The sequence below is a fragment of the Dipodomys spectabilis genome, unplaced genomic scaffold, assembly GCF_019054845.1.
Source record: "Dipodomys spectabilis isolate Male_0828 unplaced genomic scaffold, ASM1905484v1 ptg000081l, whole genome shotgun sequence".
Classification (NCBI taxonomy): Eukaryota; Metazoa; Chordata; class Mammalia; order Rodentia; family Heteromyidae; genus Dipodomys; species Dipodomys spectabilis.
Window position 1 is genome coordinate 12,850,832 of NW_024870758.1, and position 9,977 is coordinate 12,860,808.

General features: G+C 35.4%; 1 protein-coding gene across 1 annotated transcript; it reads left to right on the forward strand.

Annotated features, from left to right (window-relative positions):
* Positions 1-374: 374 nt before the first annotated feature.
* On the forward strand, positions 375-1,719 carry LOC122110761 (protein SET-like). The gene has a single exon (XM_042683430.1). It carries the CDS (start codon positions 375-377, stop codon positions 1,242-1,244), a length of 870 nt encoding a protein of 289 aa, XP_042539364.1. The 3' UTR covers positions 1,245-1,719.
* The last annotated feature ends 8,258 nt before the right edge of the window (positions 1,720-9,977 follow it).

Consider the following 9,977-nt stretch of genomic DNA (forward strand, 5'->3'; position numbering starts at 1 on the left):
CCTACTCTATATTATTAGATGGAAATTTGTAGCCTTTTGTTAAGATGTTGTTCTAAGTAAGTCATAATTTCAGACATGTGCCCCGAATAAGAATCCATATTTTGTCCAGTATAACCTTACAGTATACATTCCCCTGCCATTAATCACATAATGGCTGTCTTGTTTATCAAAATTGTGATATCCTAGTATTTGTGCTAAAACTAATTTTTGTTTAATATGACTCCAAAGTGCATGCATATTGACTTAGATATGCTTGGTTTCTAGAATTACACAGAAATATATTAATAAGAAGAGAAATAAACCATAAATTGTGAAGATGTATGGTAACAAATCATATTTTATCTGTGAAAGTGTGAAGACTGGAAAAGAAAATCATGCCACTCTCCAGCCGCTCGCTCCCTGCCTTGGGTCTGCAGCTTCGAGCTCGCCTCCGGCTTCTTCTCCAGCACAGTCCAGGCCCAAAGCCGGCGGACGCCTCCTCCTCTCCCGGCTTGCCCAAGGGAGAAAAAGAACAGCAAGAAGCAATTGAACATATCGATAAACTACAAAATGAAATAGACAGACTTAATGAACAAGCCAGTGAGGAGATTTTGAAAACAGAACAGAAATATAATAAACTCCTCCAACCGTTTTTCCAGAAGAGGTCAGAACTGATCGCCAAAATCCCAAATTTTGGGGTAACAACATTTGTCAACCATCCACAAGTGTCTGCACTGTTTGGGGAGGAGGAGGAGGAGGCACTGCATCACCTGACCAGAGTTGAAGTGACAGAATTTGAAGATATAAAATCAGGTTACAGAATAGATATTTATTTTGATGAAAATCCTTATTTTAAAAATAAAGTTCATTCCAAAGAATTTCATCTGAATGAGAGCGGTGATCCATCTTCAAAGTCCACTGAAATCAAATGGAAGTCTGGAAAGGATTTGACAAAGCTCTCTAGTCAAACGCAGAATAAAGCCAGCAGGAAGCGGCAGCATGAGGAACTACTTGGTTTGCTGACCACTCAGACGCTTGTGCAGTTGGGAGAGGTCATCAAAGACGACATCTGGCCAAACCCATTGCAGTGCTACCTGGTTCCAGACATGGATGATGAGGAGGGAGAAGGGGAAGAGGATGATGATGATGAAGAAGAGGAGGAAGGATTGGAAGATATTGATGAAGAAGGGGATGAGGACGAAGGGGAAGAAGACGAAGATGATGATGAAGGGGAAGAAGGAGAGGAGGATGAAGGAGAAGACTAATAGAAAACACTGATGGATTCCAACTTTTTTTTCTTAATTTTCTCCAGTCCCTGGGAGCAAGTTGCTGTCTTCTCCCCCTCTGTGCTCAGTTGCCCTGTTCTTGAGGTCTAAAACTTTTCTCAAAACACCATGGTTCTCAACTTATTTGGCAAGGGGGGGGTGGGAATACCTTGCCCAGAATACAACGGGAAAAGAATCTCCACACACCTCTGTTCTAAATTCATTTTTATCCCTTTCTGTCTCAACCAAAAACTGTACGGAATCAACACCACCACCACCGCCACCTGCTCTGTGGGAAACAAGAAAGGCCTCTGGTTGCTTTGCTCTGCTGGAGGCACCAGGCCCTGTGTAGTAGTGCATAGATTCTAGCTTTTCTCCTCCTTCCTCTGTATATTGGGCTCAGAGATTACACTGTGTCTATGTGAATACGGACAGTTAGCATTGCCAACATGTATCTGTCTACTTTCTCTTGTTTGAAAAAATCTTTAAAAAATAGGGTTCTAGAAGGTCAGCAAAGGGTGGGTTTGAGATGTTTGGGGGGGTTAAGTGGGCATTTTGACAACATGGCTTCTCCTTTGGCATGTGTAAGTGTGATGTTTAACAGACATCCTTGCAGTTTAAGATGATACTTGTAAAATGAAATTCTTTCCTAATGATGACTTGAGCCCTGGCACTACAGGAGAATCAGCAGACCCTGTAGGATCTTATTTGGAATTGACATTCTCTATTGTAATTTTCTTCATTTATTTTTTTTAATTTTCTTTTGTTTTCACTGGAAAGGAAAGATGATCCTGAGTTTTAAATGTTAAAAGTGTACAAGTTGCTTTGTTACAATAAAACTAAATTTGTGCACACACACAAAAAAGCATGCCAGTTTTTCTATTGGGTCTCATGCATCAAAAGTTATGGTCGCTGTATGTGACTAGTACATAGGTAAGAAGGAAAAACAAATTACATTTGTGAGTGAAAGACATGTACAGAAAATGTGTTTGTTTTGTGTGTGGTGCTGGGAATTAAAATCAGGGCCTTGCACAAGTGAGCTTCTTCCCTACTCCAGCTCCCAGGAAACCTGGTCTCTGATGAAGGTGATATGTTGTATCAGAAAGCACTGAGCCTGCATGAAGAGAGACCACACTCAGATATTGTGTTATAACACATTGCCTAAACTTATACATATATCAGAAAAAATGTAAGGCAAAGGATTCATCACTATCCATGACTTTGAGCATCCATTGAGGATCTTTGTAGTGTGCCCCTAAAATGAGATGAAATCACTAAAATCACAACTTTATATTCTAGAATAGTCAAGTGATAGAAACTTGGAAGTAGAGACCTTAGATCATGTATTTAGGAAATAAATTATCCCTTTTCCAAGTCCTGTTCAGTATTATCTTTATTTGCATGAATGATGTGAATTTTAATTATATTCACATTTAACCATCTGAACTTACATGCAAAAAAAAATGGAGTTTTCAAACATTGTCCTAAATACTTGAAATCCTTCGCTTTACTATGAGTATAAAATGAATGTCATAGTGAAAGTTAATATATCTGACGAGGTCACCTTCTACCTAATGTAAGCCATTATCCTTAATGCACAATATGCATTTATCTTTTAATGAATGAACAAATAAACACATTTGCTTATAGAAATAAGATGCACAGTATTAAAATTTGCCTTTTAAAATATCTTCTAATCTAAAGATGTTTTTACACAGTTTATACATTAACCTATCTCTTCTGTTCTTGTTTTCTTACTCACAAAATCCAGTTAGGATTTTTAAATTGTATTTATTCTAACACAGCAGGGGTTTTTTTTCCTTTTTTTCCTGTTAATGTCGGCATAAATTTGTCTGTAATACATTCTTTAAGAGCCCCATTGAGAAGAATAGTCACATCTCTTCATTACCCTTAGTTCAGCATTAAAATTCCTTAAACTATCATTTGTGCTGTTTTGCTGGTGACCCTTTTAAGTTTATAAACAAATACATTTATTTTCTGTATATTTATGTTTGCCTTCTAATCAGAATGAAAATGAACCTAGAATCTTTATCGTATTCTCAACAGGCTTTGATGATACAATTAAAATACAAAGTAAGCAGAAGTTAAATTATCAATAAGAGTCATTTATTTTGCATTTTTATTTTAAAGAATACTTAAGAGAATTGTGATGAATTAGCAGTGACAAACTACTTCTTGCAGGCTGATTTTGTGTGGAGAGTTTAATTAAACATTGCAGCTGTTTATCTCTATAGTGATTAAATTTTCATATGTAAATTACATGTATTAAGATCAAGATACTTATGTAAATGTCACTTGCCTTAATGTTTTGTGTTACCATTATTAACATCTAACCGTCAGTTTATAATCTTCTTGTATTGCAATCTATTGGCATGTGATACATTACTAAGACAAGTAAATTTAGATCCTGAGAACAAACAAGTTTAGCTTGCATTTCTTCCTCCAACCTAAAGTTTATCATGCAATTTAAATATATTACAGAGAAGTAAAGTGGAAAGCATCTAGCAAAAACAGCTGTGTCCTTTCAAATTCCATTTTGTAAAGAAAATATTTTATATACAACCTCAATTTATATAAACAGGTTATTTTGAAAAAAACAGCAAGCAAAATTGATAATTTCATTTTTTCTGAAATGTGAACTGTATAAACCAACCATAGCAACAGATACAGCATACTGCACATTTTTGGAATTGCTATTCCCATTTAGTACTAGGGATGTCAAAAATCCCTCCACATAAAGGACGTGCTGCAGCTTTTGCTCTCAACGTCAGCTCATGATTTCTTAGAACAAAGGGAAGGGAGTATTTAAGGCAAGGTTGAAACTTTCAAACAATACATCCCTATGTACCTCACTGGATTTTCCAGAACTAAATGCATGCACCCTTCAATACCAAAGAAATTTGCTCTTTTAAGCAGAATAAAAGGGAGTAACTTACTAAAATGATGTCACACAAATGCCATTCACATTTAAATTCTTTCTTTGGGATATTAGAAATGGGTATGAATGGAGAAATATGTGTTGATATTCATAGTATCTCGAGTAATTATCCATAGTTAGTTTCTCCCAAACAAGGCATTTTCTTTTCTACCATATCTCTTTGTATCTAAAACAATCTTCCTCACTGGGTGATACCAACAAGATTCTTCTTAATCAAGCTAAAAATGAAAATGAAATGGCAATTTCCCCCCTTGTGGTGAATTCAAATGTTTATAAACTTCAGTCTAACTCTTTAACTCCTTTATGAATAAACCTCCTTTATTTGCACACATACTATTATTGCACATGTACTGAGAAGCTACATTTTGAGAGGTTGAATCTTGGAGTCTATTGCAGCACTAGTAGTCTACAGGCAGCCAATTGTTACAAAGGCCTACAGTCAACAAATAAACTTAACAGAGTTAGGAAACAGGGGCCATGATGGCCAGAGAGGAAAGAAAGAACAAGAACAAACCAACAAACCAATTCAGCTTCAATGGGGAGCTGAAGTGGGACACCATCATGACCAGAGAAGAACCAGGAGACAGAGTCAGGACACAAACATGGAGACAGGTGGCATGATGTAATGGTGCCCATCTGGTCCTCTAGGCCTGAATAGGGTCAGGGCAGGGGGCAGTGTCACAGAAAATTCCTAGTCCCAGGCACTGGACTGACAGGTTAGTAAGCTATCAACCAAGTGCCTGCCCCTGCTTCCAGGGATTCAGGTTCACCCATCACCTCAGAGGCAGGGCCTTCACCTTCCCCCATCATGAAGAAAAGATGTGAGACCCTACCATCCACCCTGTGGCCACTATGGCACTGGCCAGACCTGACATCCATACTTCAGTATCTTAATATATTTATGTGTTTCTTTTTTAATATTAACTTTAATTAACTTACATATTTCGAAATCAGATTCTTCTACTTGCTAGGCAAATGCTCCACCATTTGAGCTGTATCTACAGCCCATGTTTTGCTTTGGTTATTTTTCAGGTTTGGATACAGTTTGAGTGTGTCGCCCAAAGTTTCATGTGCTGGAATCTTGGCCCCCTGAATATCATGTGATGGAATATTTAAGAGATAAAGAGTCTCATGGAAGTTAATCAAGTCAAGGGGAATCTGCCCACTAAAGCACTTAACATAGTTTTATGAGATTCTGGATAGCTGTCTTGAGAGTTTATTGATGTAGGTCATGTCCACTTGCTATGCTTGGCCTTTTCACCATGTATTTTCCTTCTTACTTCTCTGGCATGATGTACTTGGACAAAAGGGAATCTTATTCGAGCTGAGCAGAGGCAGCTACCACGCCTTTAAGTCTCCAAAACAATGAGCTAAACACATCTTTCTTTATATGTATACACACATATATTGGATATTTTATAATAGTGGCAGATAGTGGACCAATGCAATCAGCTTGTCCTTTATAGACCATTGACCAAAACTCCAACATCACCATCACCTTCCGTTGTCACAGTGTCTGGCTTGCCTTTACTCTCGATGTGGAACTAAGTCATGAAATCAGGCTCTTGCTTTCTCCTTTTAATAACAATGAGATCATCTGGCTTTTTGTTGATGGATGAAAACACTCATTTAAACTCTTAAGGGAACATAGCACACCTGGAAAATTGCAATCAAAACTATCAGAAAAATACTACTAAGAGACAAGAGGGTGCAACTTAGACAAAGCACCTATAAATCAAGCTAGCTAAATTCAAATAAATTTAAAAATGAACTAGAGTGTAATTAATGCAAAAAAAGAAAGAGGAATAAGGGTTAATGGCTAGAATACAACAGAAGTTCATTCTTTGAGTTCACAGGTCAGGTAGAGAAGACAATTCCTAGACCTAAGCTTCAAGCATATTTACATGGTAAGATGAGAGTGTCAGTAGCAATCTTACAGTGTTCCCCAGACCCAAAGAAACATAGGCTGCATAGTTTCTTTCCCTCATTTGTAATAACTAGAACATGTCTATGATACTCTTAGCAGAGGATCACAATAGCTCAATAGCTATGTGTGTATGGATATATAAAATGATGTTTATCAAAATGAACTTCAAGAAATGGAAACAAGAAGTTTTGTTTCCTTTTGTTTTTAGTGAACTGTTTCCAGTTATTTCATTTTTCTTTCTCTTCTTCCCTTCCCCCACCTGCCTTTGGTTTATTCCCTGTTGTCACTGTTTTGGATTTCTGTACCCTTTGTCTGAGTTGGGGAAGGGAAGGGGTATCACAGAAATGGTGGAACAAAGGATGAATCAATCCAACAGTGACACTCACTATACACTATGTTGGAAATGAACTTTACAACTTGGGGAGGATGGGAGAATGGGCACAGGGAATAGGAGAAAATGAGTGAGGGTTAACGCTATTCAAAAAGAAATGTACTCATTTCCTTCATTATGTAACTGTAACCCCTCTGTAAAGAACCTTTACAATAAAATGAAATATAAGAGTTAATGTCTCTGTTGATAGTATTTTCAGTAAGCTGCCTGATTGTCTTATGATCATGTGTAGAGCGTGTTGGCTGCTCTGAGCCTCAGATCCTATAAATACAGGAAAAGGGCATTTTGTCATTAGTGATTCTATCAAAATGGTGGAAGAAAACTACATTCATCTACATGGGAAATCATACCCATGTACTAGAGAAATCTAGAATAATTTGGCATCCAGTTCCATCCATGTGTAAATAACACACAAAATATGATGAACAGGACTAGATTTGAAGAATATGATTACTGCAATATTATACCAAAAATAATCTTTCTTCAGTAATTGGCTATTTTTTCAAAGGTAATCAGAGTAAAACTAATTTATTTGCCAACTAAATCTAGTCTCCTTAAGTGTGTACTTATCATTTATACAATATAGGCAGGAATGATGAAGGGTAATATTAGCTTCTATTGAACTTTTCTTTGCTGCAATTTTTAACAAAGAATTTTGTTTCTGAATATAAAAGTCTCTTGGAAAGTGCACCCCAAGTCAATAACTTAGTCTTATTTATTGCAGTTATATTAACAGGAGGACTTTTTCTTCTCAAGGTCTACAAACTATTCTGAAGATTCATGGGCCTTAGAGAATCTGGTCTTCTCAACTTCTAAGACCAGAAATCCTATCAACTAGTGTTAGGTTATTTATTTTGCCAAGGGCTTCAATGATTCCATACTCAGTCTTAGTAACTATAAATTTGTTTAGCTATATCTGATTCTATAAATATTACAAGTTATGATATTTTAATGAAGGCCTTAATATTATGATTAATGTTACCCCATTGCAACACTTTTGAGGAAAGGATTCTTATGGAATTTATGCACATGATTATATTGTTATGAAAATGATAATACTCATAATTTCTGTATTTTGGAATTAACTGGTAGGGAAAATTGTTTAAATTTTTAATAAATTAGACTTTGCCAAATTGCTGCAATTTATAGGTAGCTTAAGAGTGAGGTTTAAAAGGTTTGTTTATAAATCTGGAAAAGCAAATATTAACAATTCCAAAATGTTCCTAAGTTGTGTAAACTTTATCAGTTTATCAGTTCAATAAGTCTTATGAGGTTAATTCTTATTCTGTTTGACCTTACGTTAGTAATTTTACCAACATATAAAGTTTAATATGTGATTATAAAGTTATCAGAGTTTTGCACAGTTCAATCTTTTCTACAAATGTCGTTAAGGAAAGTGACTAAGTTTCTAGTTTTCAAAAAATCCTCTGTGAATTTAGTGAATGAATTCCAGGAAGCTGAAATTTATTTTGTCAGGAGAGGGAGCTCAATGAAAGGGTGAATGCAAAAGGGAGAGAGGAAGGGTGGATGAATACAGTCATAATATTCAATATACAATATGTGAAAATAGTATTGGGTAACTTGAGGACGTAAATGGGTTTGGGAGATATATGGGAGAATGATGGAAGGAATAATATTGATCAAGATGAATTGTTATGAACTGAGGTTGAATGAAACATCTTTGTACAACTACTTTAAGATAATTAATAAAATATTTTTTAAGCTGTGTAGGAGCTGGGCACCTATGCCTCATACCTATAATCTTACCTACTCAGGAGGCTAAAATCTGAAGATGGAAGCTCTATCTAGCCTGGTCAGGAAAGTCCATGAGACTCTTATCTTCAATTACATACAAAAAAATTAGTAATAAAAATCAGAAATGGAGCTGGCTCAAAGAGTAGAGGTGGCCTTCAGCACAGAAGCTCAGGGACAATGACCAAGGCCCCAGGATGGGCATACACTCACACACAAAATTTGTCTTTGGGTAACAAAACAGCATGGCCTTAATTGAAGTGCTTATTTTATGTACATTGAAAAGATTTCACTGTTTCTGAAAAAATATTTTAAGGCATAATTTTATGATATGTTCATATCATAGTATCTCAAGACATTAACTTTTCAGTAATTTGACTCATTTTCTGAAACATATATCATAATAACATCTGTTCATATTATTATACCCAGTACAGCTCAGTATTGTATCTTGACAGTGTTTTTCATTCAAGCTTCTATCAAATAAATGTAATTATAGGAGAGAAAACAAATTCTTCTGAGATACTCCAGAACCTAGCTGGTAAGTCTCAAAATGAGTTCAATGTAAAAAAAAATCATATAAAGACTTAATTTAGAATTTGAGCAGAAGGCTGTCAAAAAATATCAAATATTTAAGTGCTTGATTGAATATGATCAGAGGTCACTGTTAAATACTATGTGAGAATTAAAAAATTAATAATTTAAAGACAAAGGCACATAATTTTGTTGAAATCTGCAGTCCTCTCAATAGTAAGTCAGTTTTCTTAAGAAATCAAATATTGGATAAGAAGGATGTAGAACAAAGAAAATTATTTTAGTAAGAAATATGATCTTAATTTTATAAGCAGATTATTAAAATGTGAAAAATTTCTTATGATTTATATCTAGGGTGAAGTTATATGCCAAGGACACTTCATCATAGTAACAGAAAAATAAATTTTATTTGCACATCAAATATTACATGTATCTGGACATTAATACTCAATTTTAGAAAATAATCTACAAAATAAATCTATATTGGAGCCAGATATCCTACATATAAAACATATTTTCTAAGATTCCTTTTCCCATAAACCTTCTAGAACTTATAGTCACTCATTTTTTTTCCTGTGTATACTTTCACAACGAATTCTCTTAATTTTAAGATAAAAAAAATCCCTTATTTTTCATTACTAAAAAAATTGTCCAAAGGGAAAAAATATAGATAAAATATAATTAAAACAAACTGGTCAGGAAATGTATTTTCTACAAAGATAAGTCCAGTTAGGTAGACATAGGTCTATGATTTTATTCTGCAATGACTTCATCCTCTCTTTCTGTTGCAGAAAAGAAGAAATCCTTTGAAATGGAGACTTCATTATAGTTAGTAAAAATTCTCTCAAAAGCCGGGTGCTGGTGGCTCATGCCTGTAATCCTAGATACTCAGGAGGCTGAAATCTTAGGATCACAGTTTAAAGCCAGGGAGGAAAGTCCATGAGACTCTTACCCACAATAAACCACTAGAAAACCAGAAGTGGTTATGTGGCTCAAGGGGTAGAACACTAGTCTTGAGCTGAAGAGTTGAAGGACAGCGCACAGGCCTAGAGTGCAAGCCCCAAGACTGACCAAAAAAAAAAATTCTCTCAAAACAGAGCCTTACAAGGACTAGCTCAAAATAATTCCTATTTTAGAGAAACATGTTTTGCAGGCAAATCCTGATGCATT

What these genes read in the sequence shown, in the direction of transcription:
- LOC122110761 (XM_042683430.1), top strand. Translation starts at nt 375, where the DNA reads ATGCCACTCTCCAGCCGCTCGCTCCCTGCCTTGGGTCTGCAGCTTCGA.